Source organism: Peromyscus californicus, unplaced genomic scaffold, assembly GCF_007827085.1.
Source record: "Peromyscus californicus insignis strain IS unplaced genomic scaffold, ASM782708v3 Scaffold_13__1_contigs__length_99412109, whole genome shotgun sequence".
NCBI classification, from domain to species: domain Eukaryota; kingdom Metazoa; phylum Chordata; class Mammalia; order Rodentia; family Cricetidae; genus Peromyscus; species Peromyscus californicus.
The window spans coordinates 98,936,999-98,958,753 of record NW_026294424.1 but is presented as its reverse complement, the minus strand read 5'-3'; the positions used below and the strand labels follow the sequence as shown (position 1 = coordinate 98,958,753).

At 44.0% G+C, this 21,755-nt stretch overlaps 1 protein-coding gene across 9 annotated transcripts in view; it reads right to left on the bottom strand.

Annotated features, from left to right (window-relative positions):
- Positions 1-21,755, bottom strand: part of Pde6b (phosphodiesterase 6B) — a 70,496-nt gene that overhangs the window by 24,820 nt on the left and 23,921 nt on the right. For all 9 annotated transcript variants that reach the window (XM_052735721.1, XM_052735725.1, XM_052735719.1 and 6 more), the window contains 3 exons: positions 20,853-21,496; positions 3,598-3,750; positions 3,018-3,107 (listed from right to left, as the gene is read on the bottom strand). In XM_052735721.1, the coding sequence (XP_052591681.1) occupies positions 3,018-3,107; positions 3,598-3,750; positions 20,853-21,320 (711 nt within the window). In that variant the 5' untranslated portion in view covers positions 21,321-21,496. The remainder of the gene's footprint in view (positions 1-3,017; positions 3,108-3,597; positions 3,751-20,852; positions 21,497-21,755) is intronic.

Genomic DNA, 21,755 nt, shown 5'->3' with positions numbered 1-21,755 from the left:
CAGAGAATTGACATTGTTATCTGGGGCTGGCTGAGGGTGGTAAGGGTGAAGGCTGACTGCAGCGGGGTGGGTTCTGCTGGAGCACACAATTTCCAATGGACACAACCATACCTATGAGGGCCATAGGCTGATTCTGAGGTTCCAGGAGCCACTCAGTTTTGACTGAGTCTATCAGGAGAGTGGAGAAAGAAGAACGGCTTTCTTTAAGTGAAGATAGACCTATGTGTGTGGTAGAAGATGGCTGGGCAGCAGTTAGGGACAGCATCTACTTTCCTCAAAAGAATAAGTGAGGGCAGGCAGGAAGTGAGCAGTACAGGACACCTGGTGTAGTGGTTTGGATAAGAATGGTCCCCATAGGCTCATAGATTTGAATGTTTAGTCACCAGGGAGAGGTACTAGTTGAGAAGGATTAGGAAGTATGGCCTTGTTAGAGAAAGTGCCTCACTGGGGGTGAGGTTTCAAAAGCCCCAAGCCAGACCCAGCACGGATCTCTTCTCCTGCTACCTGCAGATCCAGATGTAGAACTCTCAGTTAATTCTCCAGCCCCATGTCTGCCTGTGTGCCTCCATGCTCCCTGTCATGATGATAATGGACAAAACCTCTGTAACTGTAGGCCAGCCCCAATTAAATGTTTTCTTTCCTAAGAGTTGCCATGGTCATGGTGTCTCTTCACGGCAATAAAACACTGACTAAGACATCTGGGATAGGGGATGGAGAGAACAGGCCTCTGTAGCTGTGTGAGAGCCATGTGGGGATGAATGTATGTGTATGTATGTAGGTATGAGTTGTATCTGAAATGCACATGGTGATGTGTATTTGATGGTGTGGAGCAGACAACAAGTATATAGTGCATGGTGTGTGGCTCTGTGCTGTGTGTGCTGTGGTGAATTGTGGGTGGCTTATCTCTGGGGTGTGTGCATCTGTTTTGTGTGTTGTGTTGTATATATATATATATATATATATATATATATATATATATATATATATATATATATCACTGTTGTGGGTTACGGGTTATGTGGTGGGTATGGAGGAGAAAGGAATACTCCTTTCTCTACTTTTTCTTCTGACAGTACAATGAGGATTGAGACCTATAAATGACCACTTACCTCTGTGGCGCCTCCAACAAGCCCATTGTTCCCTCACTTTCCTTTCCCATCAGCCCATCATCATTTCCCCTCTCTGAACTATTCTCAGGGCTCCACCTGTTTCATCCCATATGCCCCTCCCATCCCCGAATGGTCTGGGCTTCTTGCCTCCAGTCCTGACTCCTCCAGACAGTCTACCTCACTGGTTTTGCCATCCCCACAGTCCTTTGATAGCCCAACTAGTCCTGACTCTCTGCTCTGCTGCCCTTGCCCCACTCCAGCTCTTTTGTGGTCTAGTTGAGGTTTCAGTTCCTCCTGTGACAGGCCTTGTTTCCCTGCCTCACTCTTCTCTCTCAGCCTCACTCTTCTCCTCTCCCCTCAGTGTCATACCTGGGTACTTTCTGCAAAGGTCCAGCCATAATTGAAAGGACCCTGGGCGTTTTTTCTCCCTGGGTTTTTGTCCTGTACCCCCATATAGGCCATAAGTTTGGTAGACCAATGGATCCAGGCTCTGCCTTGAACCTGAAGTATCTGTACCAGAGATCTCTTGACAAGTGACCAGTACCACATGGCGACAAGCCATCAAGATGATCTCAGTGGTCCCCAACCCTGGCTCTGACTCTCTTCTCTGACATTTTCACATTTCTATATTTGGTAGCCAAAGTATGGCAGCACTCACAGGCAGAACAAGAAGTTTGGAAAACACAAAGTAACTTGCCATCTAACATTTCCCCAAAGCCTTGTGTATAGCTGACTTTCCTAGCTTTAGGCACAGAATGTGCTACCACCCATTCAAGATAGTTCCCTTCCTCTCCTCTCCTCTCCTCTTCTTCCTCTTCTTCTCCCCCCCCCCCCGTCCACTCTTCCCTCCCTCCCTGGCCCCCTTTCTTTGAGACAAGGTCTTGCTATGTATCCCAGGCTATCCTTAAACTTGTGATTGCCCTGTGTGGTGGTTTGAATAAGAATGGTCCCCATAGGCTCATATATTTGAAAGCCTGGTCATCAGGGAGTGGCACTGTTAGGAGGTGTGGTCTTGTTGGAAGAAGTATGCCACTGGGGGTGGGCTTTGAGGTTTCAGAAGCCCAAGCCAGGCCCAGTATGGCTCTCTCATCCTGCTGCCTTTGGATGCAGATGTAGAACCTTCTATTTCTCTAGTACCATGCCTACCTGCGTGCTACCATGCTTTCCCTCATGATGACAATGAGCTAAAACTCTGAAACTGTAAGCAAGCCCCAGCAAAATGCTTTCCTTTATAAGAGATGCTGTGGTCATGGTGTATCTTCACAGCAATAGAACACTGATTAAGACACCCTGCCTCTGACTCATGAGTGCTAGGATATAGACATGCATTGTCACACCCAGCTCGTTTGGGATTTCTTGAAGGCTCCAACAGGCTGAGACTCAGGTAGGAGAACTTTGCCTTGAGACCTCATCTGAACTCTTGTGCTGTAGCCTATGGCACATTGATATGTGTTTCAAAACCCCAGCACACTGACCCTGTTGGACACTCAAGTTTCTATCACATGCAAAGTAAACAGATTCCAGATTCTCTGTCAGGCCCAATCCCATAAGGAGATTCTGTGCTTAGTTAATTTACAATTTACTCTGGTTCCTCCAAAGGTTTGCATCAGTATCTGAGAAGAGTGGAGCCTGTCTGTGGTTCTGCATGAAGCTGTACCTACTAGGCCACTTATAGGAATGAGCAGAGGACCTTTCCAGTTTCTGCCTCATAATCTGACTGCCTACGTGAGCACAGCATCCCTGCCCTTACTCAGTTTTGTATGGGCAATGACATGGATAGGAACATCTGGACCTGTTAGGACAGAATCATGCTTTGATTAGACAGCACAGTGTCTTGGCCATTTGTGAAGAGAAAACTGCTTAGAAGGGTGGAAGGCTGGGGAAGGACCAGTCAGGGCATACAGGTACCTGGCCTCTGCGTGTCTCACAGTTGTGGAGGTAGCTTAGGTGATAGATCTTCAGGTTTAATGTAGCAAAATTCAGGTACTTTGTGAAAACCTGAAAGAGCAATCATAACAGCCTTAGTCAGAAATCCAGATGTTCAAGGACATATGTACAGAAAAGAGACATACCTCAAAGATCCTGGAGGAACTGCCACATACATACAAGCATACTAGTAGGCTGTACTTATCACTCATGGGTGTGGACTTACACACACAAGCTCAGTCCTGTGGGGCAGGGACATGGCTCACACACAAAGACATGCAGAGGGACATGACTCATACACAACAAGAAGAACAGCTGGAGTGTAGCTCACACACTCAGATAAACAGAAACACCTGATTTGAAGGACATGGCTTATACATCTGGATGAGCACAGCTCACACACTCAGATTAGCAGAGGGACATGAATCAGACCAAAATTTGTCAAAGGATGTGGCTCACATAACCACATGAATAGAGACAGTGACATGCAGATGAGCAAAAGCATGCTGGGAGGTAGGACATACACAGACACACGGAGCAAACACATCTCCTGGACACTCACATCTTCATCTTCACTTGTGAAGCATGGGGCATCCAGCTTATTCACTGCCATGATCACAGCCACGACATCTTTGCCATTCATGATTGGTGTGGACAGAATGTTCCTTGTCACATAGTCAGTGAGCTCGTCAGCGAAGGAGCTGAAGTGGGGACACTGTCGCGAGAGGAGGGAGGTTATTGATGTGCTTTGCAGTCCGGCCCTCTTAGATCTTTACACAGGGGCTAAGTTCTAGAAGGTCACAGTTTACAATGTACTACAGTGTCCAGTAGCCCTACCTCTGAATTCAGGACACAGTCTCTGGGCAAACAGAGTTCAGCCAGGTTCTAAGGTTCTTCCTAGTTCACCTCACCGCTGATTCCTAAGAAGTCTCCCAAGGTTTCCTCCCAAAGAGCCCCTACAAGGTCCTCTAGCACTATCCACTTTTGGGCAAAGTTGGTCTCCTGGATGCTCAAGTCTACCCAATGCCTACCTTCAGACTTCTAGCCCAGGTGACTGTCTCCTTCTACCTCCAGCCCCCTCCAAACCTGCTGTACATTCTTCCTGGAAAGATAACTATGATTGAATGAAGGATGGACTCTGTTGTGATTGGTGGCTTGTCATGGCACAGTATCACTAAGACATATATGGCTGGGGAGCTGGAGTTGAGAGTTTCCTGTATCTTGGGGTCTGTCCACCAGCCCTGCACTCAAGCTCTGTTCCACAGACCACTATCCACCATGAGACTCTATTTGTGATATGGTGAGTTTTGCCTATTTCTGGGCTCAGGGAAGATTCAAAGAGGGCTCAGGGAGAACTCCTACATCTACTAACCCAAAGATGTAAGAGGAATCCTGCTTCTGGAGTTAGTTCTACCCCTGAAAGGAATGGATCATTTGAACCGGGCTCAAGGTACCAAGTTAGAACCAGGCACTCCTAACAGAAATGCCTCTGCCTCGTTCTCTGCTTTCTGGTTATTTATATGAGGCTACAGTACCCTGGCACAGTGACAGAAGTGAATGAATGTCTGTGACTTTAGCCCCCCTTTAGGGTCTGTCCTGGAAAGCTAGAGCAGCTTATGTCCCTCCCATTCCTCTCCAGCGGATGACGGACTACTATCAATACTTTTGACATCTATCACCCCACCTTTGACTGTTAACAGAGATTCTCTTAGACGGACCTAGGACCATATCTTGCAGCCCTTGTGATTTGCTATAATTCTCCATCGCTGAGCCCCATGAGCAGCTTGAGAAGTTCCCTGCTGGCATTCTATTTCTTGGTTGTAAGTTAGCCAGGCCAGTTTTCGCTAAAGGTGTTCAGAAGGAGGCTGCTAGGAGCCTGGAGCTTGGGCGATCCTCCCAATGGGGTGGAGGTGGCTGGAGCCAACTCTTCCCCCTCCTTGGAGAAGCCACTGCCACCTGGCTGCCAAGTGGCACCAAGCTGGAGGTAAATCAGCATATGAATGACAGCGGAGAAGAAAGGTGAGCAGCAAGTCCTGACAGAGGTGACATTACTGAGATTGACACTCACATCTTGTCATAGAAGATAACTAACTTTTTCTGGCTAAATTGTAGCTACATGGCTTTGGTCATGTGGAAATGAAATGGTGAATCCTCCCAAGGAAGAAATTTGCCTGGGTACCCTTTTCTCTGAGCATATCCTGAGACATTGTATACCTGGTGATTTGGACATGCCTATCTCCTGACTAACCATTAGTGCTAGAGGCTAATCCTGATCTTCAGGTTGCTTCTAGAAGCAGGCATACTGAAGCGTTTCTGCACAGAGCAAGAAATTACTGTAGCATGAATCTTAAAAGTTCTTATTAATAAAGTCAAATCTGAAGCCAGTTATTGGGGTGAACACTGGATGATCAGAGAGACAGAACAAGCCACAGCTATCTCACCTTGCCAATTCCTCAGTTGGTCCTGTTTCCTCAGACTGGAAGCTTCTGTGTCCTCATCCCAACGGCTCTCAGCTGAACTGCTGCTAGAAGCCTGAATGCTTAACCAGCCAAATGCTTAACCAGGCAAATGCTTCTAGTTTCTGGTCCTTACGCCTTATAAACCTTTCTGCTTTCTACCACCACTCCCTGGGATTAAAGGCTGCTTTCTGGGATTAAAGGCGTGAGTCACCATGCCTGGCTGTTTCCAATGCAGCCTTGAACTCACAGAGATCCAGAGGGATTTCTACCTCTGGAGTGCTAGGATTAAAGTCATGAGTGCCACCATTTTCTAGCCTCTGTATCTAGTGGCTGTCTGTTCTCTGACCCCAGATAAGTTTATTAAAGTACACAATATTTTGGGGAACACAATACCACCATAGATTACCTTCAGATGATATACACAGATCTTTACATTGACCCTCATATGATGCACACAGGTCCACACTTGACCTTTATATGATCCAGAGATACACATACTTGATCCTCAGATGGTTCACACAGGTCCACATAGTTGACTCTTAGATCAGTGGTTCTCAACCTGTGGCTCGTGAACCCTTTGGGGGTCAAATGACCCTCTCATAGGGGTTGCATATCAGATATCCTGCATATCAGATGTTTACATTACAATTCATAACAGTGGCAAAATTAGTTATGAAGTAGCAATGAAAATAATTTACAGTTGGGGTTGCCACAACATGAGGAGTATTAAAGGGTCACAGCATCAGGAAGGTTAGGAACCACTGATACAGGTGAAGCACACTTGACCCACAAATGAGGCACAGAGGTTTGCCAATGTGACTCGGGATGTGCAAGGCACACAGCCCATACTAGGTGGTTGTCTTAGTTAGGCTTTCTATTGATGTGATGAAACACCATGACCAAAAGCAAGTTGGGGAGGAAAAGGTTTATTTGGCTTACACTTCCACATTGCTGTTCATTATTGATGGAAGTCAGGACAGGAACTCAAACAGGCCAAGAACCCTGAGTCAGGAGCTGATGCAGAGGCCATGGGTGAGTGCTGTTTACTGGCTTGCTTCCCCTGGGCTTGCTCAGCCTGCTTTCTTATAGAATCCAGGACCACCAGCCCAGGGATGGCATGGCCCACCAGGGGCTGGGCCCTCCCCCATTGATCACTAATTGAGAAAATACAGCTGGATCTCATGGAACCATTTCCTCAGCTGAGGCTCCTTCCTCTCTGATGACTCTAGCTTGTGTCAAGTTGACACAAAACCAGCTAGCACTGTGGTCGTCTAGTTTTCTTTTCTTACTGGCTTTATTTCCGCCACATTTCTCCCCACATCTGAGACCTCACTTTAGCACCCGTTTTATCCATACACCGTATAAGCCCCATTTTGCAAACAAAACCACAGAATATCCTGGGATCTCCCTGGGATTTCTCTTGGCCTCGCCTCCACCAAGGAACCTCACTCTATTCATTGCTCTCCCTCTGCATTTCCTTCCCCTGCTGGGAATTAAATATGATCAAGGCTGTGGTTTTAAAACGCTCTCCTTGTTACTTAGCCTCTCTGGGTCTGTGGATCCTATCATAATTATCTTTTACTTTACAGCTAATGTCCACTTGTAAGTGAGTACATACCACGTTTCTGGGTTTGGGTTACCTCACTCAGGATGATTTTTCTAGTTCCATCCATTTGCCTGCAAATGTCATGATGTCATTGTTTTTAACAGTTGAGTAGTACTCTATTGTGTAATCATTTAAAAATCCTAAGAGATGGACACTAATAGTTACATATGCTTATGAGTATTGGAAAGTTTTACTTGTTATATAAAATAATGGATATTTATCACTATTAAAGTAAAATATACAATATGTAAATAGTTCAAAAAATGATGTGTCTATATAATAGTTTTAGAAATATTGATGAAATATTGTTAAAATGAAATATTAAATAACACAGTAATTTACCTACTACTTACCAGTATGTGACAATTTCAAATAAAATATTTTTTTTCTCTTTTGGTTTTTTTGAGCAAGGTTTTCTCTGTGTAGCTTTGCGTCTTTCCTGGAACTCACTCTGTAGCCCCAGGCTTGGCCTCGAACTCACAGAGATCCACCTGCCTCTGCCTCCCAGTGCTGGGACTAAAGGCATGCGCCACCACCGTCCAGCTTCAAATAAAATATTGAATTGAGTAATTTCTCATATTACTTGTGTGCATTCATCAAATAAAGCATGTAAATAATTTAAAAATAATTAATTCAAATAAACAAACAAATAAATAAATAAAATGCTCTCAAATCCCTTTAATCTGTCATGCCCTCTTCTCTGTGGCATCTATCTGCCTTCCTGGATTCCCTGCCTTCTTGACCAGGTTCCCAGTCTTCTTATCCATGTCTCATGTTGGTTCCAGTAATACAGTCACTATCTTTATATTGAAGTAACCTGCTCCAGCCTCACCAGTCTCTCAGATATCAAATATTTTTCCCACTCAGGATACTGCTCTGGGGTCTTCACCTCATAGCCTACACCCACAGAATCCTGGTATCTTTATGGGTTTCTCATGATCCTCATAAGACAAGAATCTTAAGAAAAAAAGTAAAGAAGTGCTAGGGTCCAGGGTCAGAGGTCAGAAAGAAACAGGGCTTGTCCATCATGGCAGATTTGGCTATATCTGCGTCTCTCTGAGAAGCTGGTGTTAAGTGAGGTTGGGGTACAGATACCTGGGGATATCTATGCCAAGTCTGGCTAGCATTTTCTCTTTTGATCTTCCCTCTATGAACCCACAAGTGAGACAAGAATATAGCGATCCCTGGGACAAGCCTCCTTCTAGCCTTAAGCATAATACTCCCTCATAGCCCAATTTCTACCTTTCCTTGATTTCCATCACCCTGCCGTTCAAGCCCATGTTTCAGTCAGTCAGGGATGCCATGGCTTTGGTTGGGCTTTCAGATGACTCCGGTAGCCCTTTAGCCCAGCCTGATCCTACACCTCCTGTAATGATAGCGCCCAAGGTCCCCATGTAGATGGTGTCCCCTTTGACTTCACCCACGGATGCAAATCTTTTCTGTGTATGTGATGTAAATGTACATTCCGCACTGAAGATTGACATGCAGCCTGCAGCTTCCAGCCTTCCTCCCTGTCCTCCTTTTGTCTCCAAGAGCTTCTAGAGGTTTTTGTCTGCCTTTCTCTCCACTCCACTGTCCACTTAGGGCTTCTCTGCTCCCCATGACCTCCTGCTCAGAATATTTGATAGCCTCAAAAGTGGGTAAAGTTGGAAGACACTCAGGTTCCTGCAGAATCTGAGTTGAACTCTTCACTGTCAAGTTATAAATGCATATGAACCACGGAAAATGTGAGCTTCTGGGACTTCTTGCCCAGCAGACTTCTCCAAGATCCACTTCTTCACGATCATTGTCTGCTATTCTGCTGACCCCTAACCATCTGCATCCCTCTTTACCTCAAACATCTCTGGGTCTCCTGATGCCATAACCCAGACAGCCTAGCTTCCTTTGGTAGCTGGGAGAAATGTATAGGGTGAATCAGATTTGCATGTAGGGAAAATGCCTGTCCCTTTAAATGATTACTGCACTCCTCCAGACTATTTCAGATGAAGTCCTTCAAAGAAAGACACATAGAAAAAGGTTAAAACAGTCAAACCTTCCAGCCTTTTTCTGGGTGACCTAAAGTGAACTTTGCTCATTATCACTCTGGTACAATGCTATATTCTCCACCCTAGAGCCATTCCCATCTACCCTAAATATTTGCTGTATGAAGAGGCATGATCTTGAGCCATATCTGCTCAGGGATGTGCTGGATCTTCAGGTAGTAGAATCTTCCCAGTTAAATATACATAACATCATTCACAGAGCACTGTTGTGGAATATTTGTTTAACTATGTAAAGATGTGTTACATTTGTTTACATGTAAAGATGTGTTCCTGTTTTACCTTGCCTGCCTAAGACACCTGATTGGTCTAATAAAAAGATGAATGGCCAATAGCAAGGGAGGAGGTATAGGCTGGACTTCTGGGAAGGGAGAGTAAGTAAGAGGAGCAATTTAGGCTTGGAGGAGAAAGAAAAGAGACACGAGGGAGACGCCAGGGGCCAGACAGACAGACAAACAGACACAGAGGAAGCAGGAAAGTAGGACATACAGAATGAAAGAAAGGTTAAAAAAAAAGCCCCAAGGCAAAACATAGATGAATAGAAACAGGTTAAACTAAGTTAAAAGAGCTAGTAGGACAAGCCTAAGCTAAGGCCAAACATTCATAATTAATAATAAGTTTCCGTGTCTTTATTTGGGAACTGGTTGGCAGCTCAAAGAAAACGCCGACTACAGAGCACTTCCTTCCAGAGACACTGTCTTAGTAGTGATTCCCATGCTCTCCTTGTTTTCCATGAACACTAAGCTTCTCTGCACTCTTGCAGTGCTGGGGACAGAGCCCAAGGCTTTTTGCAAGTGCTCCATCACTGAATTACAATGCCACGCCCCCATACTCTTTCATCTTTTTGGACATGGATCTATCATGTCCAGATACATTTCAATCTCACCATGTCTTGTACTCAGAGCTGAGTCCTGGTCTGACTCTGTGGCTGAATAGAACCTCCTAGTGAGAAGCTACTACAGGGAAGGGACAGGGGTATATAATGTCCTGGGTCAAGCCTGAGGGTACTTTCTGTGACATTTAGGGGGGGTGATAAGTAGGAGAAGGGGTGAGACAATGTGCACAGAATCAGGGGCTCTCATCTCTTTGGTAAGGATGGGGGGAGAAATCTCTGGAGACCCTAACTCTCAGTCTGATTTCTTCTCTGAGGCTCTTACTGTACCATGGCTCAGTATTGTCCTTCCCTGAGCCTTTCAGAGCTTTTTACTCCATTGTCCTGGCTATAAGGGTATGTTGTTTCTCCCTGGCCAGTCAGGTACCTTGCAGCTCTGTAGCACTCACCAACTCACTGGCCACCCACTCACTCACCTACCTACTCATCCATTCACTCATCCATCTACCCACTCACCCACTTATTCACCCCTCACCCATTGACCTACATTCATTTACTCACCCAGCCTCACAAACTCTCATCTATTTGTTTGCTGTGGAGGCCATTGGTGCTAGCAAAAACTGACCTGAAACTCACTGTGTAGAACAGAGTAGTCTTTAACACAAAGAAATCTGCACGCTCTGCCTCCTATGTGCTGGATTAAAGATGTGTGCCACCATGCCCAACAACAACCAGCAATTCTTTATCAGCTCCCGTTCACTGATCTGCTTTTGGGGTTGTCATTTCTGAGTGAGGACTCCTCATGGAACCTGTGCTTGGTCACTTGCAGCTTAAGTTTAACTCCACCCAATCAAGACCAAAAAAGTATATAACCCGATAGTACCAAGATTTACAGATAAATGTGACCAAAGGGCACAATGTTACCTCATTTAGCAACCTCCACAGCTCCCAACTAAAGAAAGACTTTGGATTTTATTTTTCTCTGTGTGATTATGTAGTGTGGTTGGTGTGTGTGTGTGTGTGTGTGTGTGTGTGTGTGTGTGTGTGTGTAGTGAACTTGAGATTTTTCTACATTAGATTTATAAGAGCTGAATTTTTAATTGGCTTAGAGATAAATGGATGCTCATAAGTTGAGTACACCTAAGCTTGCTAAAAATATGTTAATCCAAAAGCTTTTTTATTCACATGATCTAAATAAATCGCTGATAAGTAAGTTGACTTAAATTTGTTGGTAAAACAAAAATTAAATCTTCAGAGTGGTCAGCGTATGATTTCATCTGGGTTTGCTACTTTGTGTAGGTTTGACACAGAAGGAAGCCTTAACTATGAAGGTATCTGTCTGTACAGTTCTTTGATAAACAAGGCTAATATAATATCATTGGCTTAATTAAAGCTAACGTATCTTCTGTTGTCACCATTAAGTACACTACAGACCTGACTTTTTCTCTGTTAGATGTTTAAGATCACACAGATGTGAAATTGTGACCCAAGAATATGTACACACAATATGCAAGTGTGTCCATTGCTCTTGAGTGCTAAAGCATAGCAAATTCTTAGGGCATTTCTTTGACAGACAGATAACTTAAGATGACCCTCCGAAACAGAGGAGGTCATCTGAGGGAGAGGAAAGGTGGGGTGGGGGGACAAACTGAGATGCTTGAAAGGAGGGGAAACTGCAGTTGGGATGTATTGAAAACAAAACAAAACAAAAAGACAAAAAGAAAAAAAAGATGACCCTTACACTAAACTGATTCTCAGTTGCCATAAACAATCTAAACTTACTAGCTAAAAATAAGTAAATTAGGTGAAAGTAAATAAGTACTTAATTTTGGACTTTCAATGTAATTTCAAAATTACACCATGGTATATGGAATTTATTGACACTCATACAATGTCCAAGTCATTTCTGAATAACTTAAAATACTGATACATCAATTGCCGTATAAAGAAACATGTTTCTGGACATTCTAAAGTATTTCCTTGGCTGGTGGGATGGCTCATTGAGTAAAGGTGCTTGCTAACAAGCCTGCCCACCCACATGGTGAGACTGATTCCCACAAGTTGTCCTCTGATCGCCACTGTTTGCACGTGTGAACATGCATTCACATGTGTGTGCAGACACAATAAGTGTTTGTAAAAGTCTCGTGAAGAATGAGTACATGGTAGACAGTTAAAATTGTTTATTTCATAGGTTAGCTCTTTAGTTCAGTAGAAATTAAAGTAAGAGTAAAAAGAAAAACCTTGGTTAAATGTAGTTCTATATGCAAAAGGTACCAGAGAAAAAAGAGCTTTTTGAATGAGAAAGAATTCAGTATCGGAACTAAAGGCTAAAGTAGTCCACAGGTTTCTAAAGGACAAATCTCACAAACGAACTTTATGTGTCATTAAAACATTGATAAGTTTCTCTAAAACAGAGCATTGATATAAAACCAGAGTCTAATCCACAATGTTAAAACAAACAAACACACAAAAACAAAATTTCTGGAAGTAGTGATCCAATTGGTACAAATTCTCAAGAAGTTTTCATTTTCAGTTCTGAATTGTTTCCTGAAATTTTCAACTATTTCTGTGCAGGACTATATTGGGGGTAGGGACAGAGGGGGTGGGGCGGAGGAGTTGGGAGGAGAGAAGGGGGGAACTGCGACTGGGATGCTAAATTAATAAATTAATTGAAATAAATAAATGAAAAATAAATAATTCCTAACAATTACAATGTTAATAGATTTAACTAAAACAAAACAAAATTTCAATCATTTTCTACCTGCAGCTTTCCCCGTGCTAAAGTTTCTGTTTAAGTTCTTAACTAACATGGAGACTCACTCTCAACTTTTCAGGCAGCTCTGGTGATCCCCACACCCGCCCCAACTCTGACTCTGCTACTGTAGCTGGATGTTTAAAATGTTTGTTTTAAAGGTGCAAAATGACAGTTTTTCTTTGGGTCTTTACCCAAAGAACCCGGAATAACCAGATAATTCCACCACGTCCCTGTTCAAGGCATTGATCTTGATTTGCGTGCTCTGCATCATAATGTACACACACACTGAGCAAATATAGTTTGTGTATGTTCCTTCAACATCTAACACTTTCCTCACACATCTTCCAGGCTGTTTTTAATAGCATCCCTTCAAGATGTATCCACTTCATAGGATCTTTCTGTCTTTTCATAACTTCTCTAGGAAATAGAAGTTCTATATTTCATGAAGACAATTTTTTTTGTGTGTGTTGTATCTTTATTGAGTTTTCTATTACACAGGAAAACAGCTTTTAACAAGGTATGTTGTGGTTTTGAGACAGGGTTTCTCTGTGTAGCTCTGACTGTTGTCACTCTGTAGACCAGGCAGGCTGGCCTCAAACTCAGAGATTCTCTTGCCTCTGCCTCTCCAGTGCTGGCATTAAAGGTGTGCGTCACCACTGCCCAGCAGATTTTATGTCTTATTAGCTCTTAGATATTTTTCTAGATTTAAGAAAACTGCTTAAGCTTTCCACAGCTTATAGCAATTTGACAAAACACAATTTTGTAAGCAATGGTGGAAGCATTTTCTTTTTTCCTTACTTGGGTCCTCTAAGATTTAAGAAGAATCTGTGGTTACTTTTATTTCTTCTGGGCCCATAGTTGTTTTGCAGAGGATCAGTAATAAGTGTTCTCATAGAAGTTGCCTTCAAACTAAATGACACATTTTAAATTGTACTCAGGATTCTGGCTTTGAGGGCCCTACCTCTACAATTAACAAGTTAAAATAGAAGGCCTAGGGACCAGGGGACTAGGGAATACAGTTATGTCTAGTTTCTGCTTCTGTGTGGCTTTCTTGCTTCAGCGTTCCTTAGATTATTATATAAGAAATCACTTTTCTAATTGTATTTGTGTAAGTCAATTTTTTAAAAAATTATTCTTCTCTCATATATTACATTCTGAACAAAGTTTCCCCTCCCTCCTCTCCTCCCAGTCTCCTCCCTGACACCTCCCCTCTCCACCAGATCTATTCTTCCTCCATTTCCTTCAGAAAAGGGCAGATCTCCCAGGGATATCAACCAAATACTGCATATCAAGTTATAAAAAGACTAGGCACATCCCCTCATATTAAGGCTGGATAAGGTAAATTTGATAAAACTCACATAACAAGTTTTTTTTGAAAAAAATATGAGTGCAACTAGAAGAATTGCATCTAAAGAAAAATGAAATCTGTTACCATATTATAACTGTTTACTGCCTTCTAACTATTTTGTTAATCTGTAGATTGGACTGTATTCTAAATTCTTTTTGTTTTCTCTAATGTCTTGATACAGTTTTCAATTATTAAGGTCAGTAATTACTCTTTTCTAAAGCTCTATGAGCTAGATCTGGACAACTTGATATAAATTTTAAATATAGACAGTCTTTAAAACGGTCTCATGGTATGGACAAAGGTAGAAATGACAAAAGAGAATGAAAAACTATAGTCAGAATAAGACCGTATCATAAGACTCTGTCCCTTTAAGTTTTCCTTGCTCGTAAGAAGGATGATGATATCGTTAGAATTATACAGCCAGTAGACAGTAACACAGAACTGACAGAATGTGAGCCAAGAAACCTTTTGTCCACCCAGTGTGTAACTTTGGCAACTTTATCAAGACAAGTTTTTACTCAAAATTACACAAATGGACTTTTAAAATGATACCTTTTTAATTATGGGATTAATTTTAATTAAGTGGTAAATTTGCTCTAGATCAGCTCTTGGTTGGATGAGGAAAAGTCTGTGTTATTGCCAAGACTATGCACTGTTTCTGGGTTTCTCCTCTGGTGAATTAAGACCCAGTTACAAAAAATAAGGGAGAGGCTGACTTACCATAGCAAGTCCCACCAACTCCTCTGTGGTCATCTGACTTGTTTGGTTGGTAACCTTTAAACTTAGATTTGTATAATATGATGCTTAACAACGTTCTTCTATACTCATAGATCTTTGCTTTGCTCAGCCATTATAAGAGAAGCCTCCTCCTGCAGTAGATGGGAACAAACACAGAGACCCATAGACAGACAATATGAAGAGTGGGAGAGACCTTGGAACACTATGCTCTAAAAGGGACATCTCCATCAAATTTCTCCCCTCAGGGATCAGGAAACTATGTGGAAGAAGAGGTGAAAAAAGTGTAAGAGCCAGAGAGGATGGAGAACACCAAGGAATCAAGGCCTTCTAGACATAACAAGGCTGGCACACATGCGAACTCACAGAGACTGTGCCAGCATGTACAGGGCCTGCATGGGTCTGCTCCAGACAGATGGAGTCCTAGAGCTAAAAGAACAGGTGGACACATGCCCCCATCTCTAACCCAAAAGAGAAGCTATCTTCAATTGATAGCCACTTGCGAATGAAAAATTAGTTTTAGTTTTCTCCAAGAAAGTTTTCTCACTGGGGGAACAAACCATTCTTAAGGGTAGGCCCCATGCCCAGCAGTAGATGGCCAAAAGAAAATAAACTCAACAGCATCTCCAGAGGTTCTTTGCTTCATAATGTTGTCAGGATATTTTTTTTAAATCTTACAGGTCCTTTGCATATACATATACATATATATATATATATATATATATATATATATATATATATATATATATAATGACTTCCAGTTTTATGTTTTTATGGGATTCCTGTGTGTGCAAATGTATGTGTCTTGGCATCTATATGCATTTCTTGTTTTTTTCCTCTTTGACTCTTTTTCTTGTTTGATTGTTTTGTCCTATCCCTATTTGTTTTATTAAAAAATGCCACCAGGGCCCGAACTGACCTACTCTGGTGATGGGATGGCCAAACACCCTAATTGTTGTGCTAGAAACCTCATCCAACTACTGAGGAATCTGGATGCAGAGATCCATGACTAGGCCCCGGGTGGATCTCTGGGAGTCCAATTAGCGAGAATGAGGAGGGTTTATATGAGCGAGAATTGTTGAGACCAAGGTTGGATAAAGCACAGGGACAAATAGCCAAATGAATGGAAACACATGAACTATGAACCAATGGCTGAGGGGTCCCCACTGGATCAGGCCCTCCGAATGGGTGAGACAGTTGATTGGCTTGATCTGTTTGGGAGGCATCCAGGCAGTGGGACCAGATCTTGTGCTCATTGCATGAGTTGGCTGTTTGAAACCTGGGGCCTATGCAGGATTGTTTGGCTCGGCCTGGGAGGAGGGGACTAGACCTACCTGGACTGAGTCTACCAGGTTGACCTCAGTCTGTGGGGAAGGCTTTGCCCTGGAGGAGATGGGAATGGGGGGGGGGGGGGGGGTTGGGGGGAAGGTGAGGGGGATGGGAGGGGGGAGAACAAGGGAATTCGTGGCTGATATGTAGAACTGAATTGTATTGCAAAATAAATTAAAATAAAAAAAATAGTTATTAAAAAAAATGCCACCAGGCAGTGGTGGCACATGCCTTTAATCCCAGCACTCGGGAGGCAGAGGCAGGCAGATCTCTGTGAGTTCAAGGCTGGTCTACAAAGCAAGTTCCAGGAAAGGTGCAAAGCTACATAGAGAAACCCTGTCTCAAAAACAAAACAAAACAAAACAAAACAAAAACCAAAAAAAAAAATGCCAGGTGGTGGTGGTGCATGCCTTTAATCCCAGTACTTAGGAGGCAGAGACAGTTTGAGGCCAGCCTAGTCTACAGAGTGAGTTCCAGAACAGCCAAGGCTACACAGAGAAACCCTGTCTTGACAAACCATGAATAAATAAGTAAGCAAGTAAATAAATAAAATAAAATAGATAAACCTTCCTCCATAAAATAACATGAAAACTGAGATTATTGTATTATTGTTAATAATACTTTGTATTGCTACTTTTAAACTTGTACCTGCTATTTGTCCCGTGTGGATAGGAGTTCATATCCTAACAAAATGACAGTTGTCCCAGTGCCTTGAGATGATAGCCAGCACCTGATGAGAAGGAGCTTAGTGACAAAATGCAGGGGACCAATCCTGAGAACTTTACCCTCTGGCTTCCTGCTAGCCAAATATGACTGAAAGAGTCTTGACACTAATTTCTAGCTGTTCATCTTTTTCCTCAACAGCCAAGCAACTCACCCAGCCAATCAGTACAGGACCCTCTCAGCATCACTGATACAATGTGAGTTGCATGTTAGTTGATCAGCAATGATTTTGAAGAATGTTCTTGATCAAAGGGAGAATATAAAAATTAATGATGAAAGGATTAAATAATTCTTGTCAGATCCAAGAAATAATTGGACTCAGGAGGTAATGGAAGGACATGGGGACACTCATGCTTCTTCTCTGAGGTAAACACTTTCTTCAGGACTTTCCAAAGACCCCGGGGATATTTCTTCTGTCATGTTTTCCATTCCCAATGTATGCATAGATTTCTATAGCAAAGTTTATCCTTTTTTTTTGAGATAGGGTATTACTATATTACCCTGGCTAGGCTAGAACCAGACTGGCTTCTTCTTCTTCTTTTTTTTTTTTTTTTTTCAAGACAGGGTTTCTCTGTGTAGCTTTGTGCCTTTCCTGGAACTCACTTGGTAGCCCAGGCTGGCCTGGAACTCACAGAGATCTGCCTGGCTCTGCCTCCCAAGTGCTGGGATTAAAGGCGTGTGTCACCACCGCCCGGCCCAGACTGGCTTCTAATTCACAGAGATCCACCTGCCTCTGCCTCCACAGTTCTAGGATTAAAGGTATGCACCACCACACCTACCCAAAGTTTATCTCTAATAGTCCCTAAGATCAAAATAATTCATTTAAGACACACTGAACAGAATCCTGTCCAGCATGGGTACCTCTACCAGTGAGCTGATGCCAACTCTTGCCTCTGATCCCTAAGACCAATGAACTTTGTATGGAGCAGCTTCTGATTTTTCTCTCTTTTGTCTTTGAAATCTACCCCCATCTTAACTTCCTTGAATACATTAATAGTGTGCCGGGACATATGGATTCCCATTGCAATGATTTGCTATTGTCAAATAATTATAACTATTTTTAGTGAATCTCTGTCCACTTGTATTTTGGGTTGACATCATGTGTGCCGTCCTGGCCTTCTTCCTGCTAACAGACTTCTCTAGAAGACAGTTAGGCAGGGCAGCTGATCATGCTGTTTTGTTGGATTCTGACATGTTGAGGGGAAGACAGAGAACCCATCCTCTACCCTCTGGTTTTTATGGGCTCTTGGGTGTGTGATTTTGGAGTATGAGACCTTATTCAGTTCTAAACTGGTTACCAGAAAGATTGTAATGAACCTGAGACCTAGCAGAATATCTGTCATTCAGATTTTTAGCCTGGGAGCAGCTGTTACACTCAGATGCAGTTATAGGGTCCGGTGGCAGAGTCCCAGGCCATGGATTCAGGTTCTCTACTCAGAGGTAAATTCCCCTCAGGATAGATATGTGAGCAGAGCCTCAAGCAGACTTTTTTCTCCACAGAGCCACATCCTAGGATGTGCTTCTAGTTAGAAGCAGGCAGGAAGATGAGGCTTCAGAGATAAACATCACATCAGAACCATTAGCAGTCCGATACCCTCAATGCCAAGAACATGGACACTCATGGCTCAGAGAGCCAGTTTCCCATACTTGCTACTCCTTGCTCTAGGCAGTTTACCTGTGCTCTGTTTTATGATCTTGTTCTACCTGTGTTCATGGTCTGCCTGTGCTCATGGTATAGCTGCACCAATGAAGTAGTCACATTTATAGTACACCTGTACTCGTGGTCTGCCTGTGCTCACGGCCTTCTTGTACTGGTGATATACCTTGCTCACGATCCTAAGGTGTTCAAGATCTTCCTGTACTCATGGTATACCTGTACTCAGATTTTGACTGTGCTCATGGTTTAGATGTGTTCAGTATCTACCTATACTCAGGGTCTGTTTATGCTTAGTAGCAGTCTGGTTTAACCATTTCAACCATGTGGTGAAATAGACGTTTCATCAGTAAAACCTGGAGACAAGTGTGTCCAGGTGTAGTGAGTACCTATGTGCAACTAAAACTTTGCATCAGCCCTGTGTTGTTGTTCTGTGTTCCATACTATAGACAACACTACCACAAAGGTCCACCATGTGGCTTACCATTTGCAAGGAGGGCACCGAATGTGTTAGAGAGACCCTGTGCAGTCTGTCTCAGTGTTTTCTGCTGAAAACTAGTATGTGAATCCAGAATCCTATCCTTAGCAATGAAGAGTGTGCCGATGCAGCTAATGGAAATCTGGATTTTGCTAACTTTGACTATTATTCCTTTTCCTCCAGTCCAGGATCAATACAAACTAGTACAACCTGCAGTTTACAGAATCATCTTACAAGAAGGCATGGTGTCCCTGCCACCAAGGATGTATCTTTAGGCCACAAAAATGACTAGAAACACTGGAGAGGGGCTTTAGGACATGGGTAGGTATGGGTATAGGATTTAGGACAGCCCTGCAACTTGAACTGACCCTCAGAGCAACACCATTACTCTGGTGTGGATGGGGGCAGTTGGAAGTCCAGTCCCAGAGTCAGGGATATGTGGAGGCAATGATTTGAGGGTTGTCTGAAGGTAGGTGGGATGGAGGAAGGAGGAGGAAGAATGGGAATGAATGAAAGAAGGAAGGAGGAAAGGAGGCGGCAAGAGGGGGGAAAGATGAGAAAATGAGGAAGGATGGTTAGATCATGAGCACTAGAATATTAATGTCCTGTCCCAGTCTCCCCTATATACCAAATTTCTTGCTTTGTTGGTAATTTATGCTCCATTTGGCTCATGAATGACCCATTTCTTAAAAAGGAAGCCAAGTGAAGGCCAAGATAATCCTGCAGATTCAGGTCGCTGGGTGGCTGCCTGTTTATAACAGATGAGGATAAGAGGATTGCAACACCCTCCTACCCAGCCTTCTTACTTGGCCAGGAGCAAGGGTAGTGACTGCCCTGGAGGATCTATCTAGGAGGGGACCTTCTCCTGCTCTGGGATTCCAAACTAGATGTGATTGACCTATGCAGCAGGTGCTGAGGTTTCCTGGGTCCCTTGAGGAAGGAAGAAGGAGAAAAAGAGGAGGGGACTAGGCAGGGAGAAGGAGACTGTTCCCCAATCCTTCTGTGGAGCTCCTTAATTCCTGGAACTCACTTTTTGACCCTTCTCTGACCCCTCCCTAGCTGTTGTCAAGCCAGTATCTAGTGAGTACCTCACTCATCATGTCCAGACACACAGTACTTCCCACCTATGGGAGCTCTGTCCTGATTATACCTGCCACAGACCAGCAGCTTCCATGGAGTCTGTTAATAAGTCCATTTCCATTCTGGCCCCTGACTCTCTTGTTACTCCATCCCCACCCTTTCCTGGATCCCAGATTTTCTGCCTCCAGGACCAGTGTGGTCCCTCCCTTTGTGGGTAAAGCTGCCTCTGCCATGACTGGTGTTTGGGGCTGCTGGTTTCTATACCAGCCCTAGCCTGACCCCTTCAGAGCCCTGTGCAGACAACTATAGTCACTCAGGGAAGACTCTTCACCCCTGATGATCACTGAAATTACCCTAGGTTCTCACTGTGCTTACCATGTATAAAAGAGACCTGACCTTGGACCCCAGATACAGAACCCTTGGTAAGGCCAGAGGCTGAGTCTGAAAATCTTCCACAAGAACGTCTCTTAAATAGTATTTCTGTGACAATTATGCAGCTGTGTGAATGTCATAGGGAAAAAGAGGGACCCTTTAAAGCTCCCTTTGAGCTCCCCCCGCCCCCTCCTACCCCCCCACCCCCACCCCCGCCCTCCGCTTTCTTTTTACTGGAAATGTGAAAGACTAGGTCCTGGAAGGGGAAGACAGGAGGCTAGGCACTGTGTCCAGATCGGGTAGGCAAGGGTGAGCTACAAGAACCTTGGCCCTGGACCTGAGGTCCTTGTGAAGTCTCTGTATGCCGAGGCAGAGCATACCTCTGCATCCTGGCTGGAGACACCCACCTCTGACACATCCTGCACGTTCACCATCTTCTTGGTCTGAGCCACATGGCCCACAATCCCAATGTCCAGTGGGAATACGATCTCAGAGTCAGGGGGCACCAGGCAGTCCTCCAGGAGGCTATCTGGCTGCACGCTGAAGAGCCGTGTGGCCAGTTCCGCTATGCCATTGCGCTGGCGGTACATGAAGAGGCTGCAGCGGTCTGCATGCAGGATGGTGCAGAGGCGCCGCAGGACCTTGAAGACCACACGTTCCATATTGACACTCTCTTGCATGTCCTGTACCAGTTCAAACAGTGCTGCACTCTCTTCCACCTGGCACAGCTCTCGCAGGCTGCCACAGTCTGCCAGCCAACCATCTCCGCAGGCCCCTGCCACATTTTCAGGGCTCAGCTTCTTCCCAAAATATTGGTGGGCAAAAGTGGGGTTCCCATCTAAGAAGGTGCGTACCTGTTCCTCACTGAGGCTCATGGTGCCCCTGCTGCTGTGCCCAGGGCTTTCACCACTCCCAGGTACACATGGATCTGCAAACACTGTTGTCAGCAAAGTCTTTCTTAGTGATGATTAGGGAGCCCAGGAGAGGCCGCTGACTCATACCACAGAAGCAGCCTGTCCTCTCTCTTCTCAGTTCAGCAGTCTCAGTTCCCCTGCAAAAAGTGGATATTTAGAATCGGTGTTTTGGGTAAAACTAGGGGGGCTTCCTGTCTGTTGCAGGAATTATGGGCAGTTAAGGGAGGGCAAGTCACTTCTTGGGAAACAGGCCCTGAGATCGCATCCCAAACTAGATAATTCCACAAACACAGGCTATGGCCCTCTTTGCTTGGGAAGCTGCTGAAGGATTTGGGTTGGTCCAACAGGAAGTCCCTGCTCCTCCTGAGCTCAGGTACCCTGGGAGGGTGGTGAGCA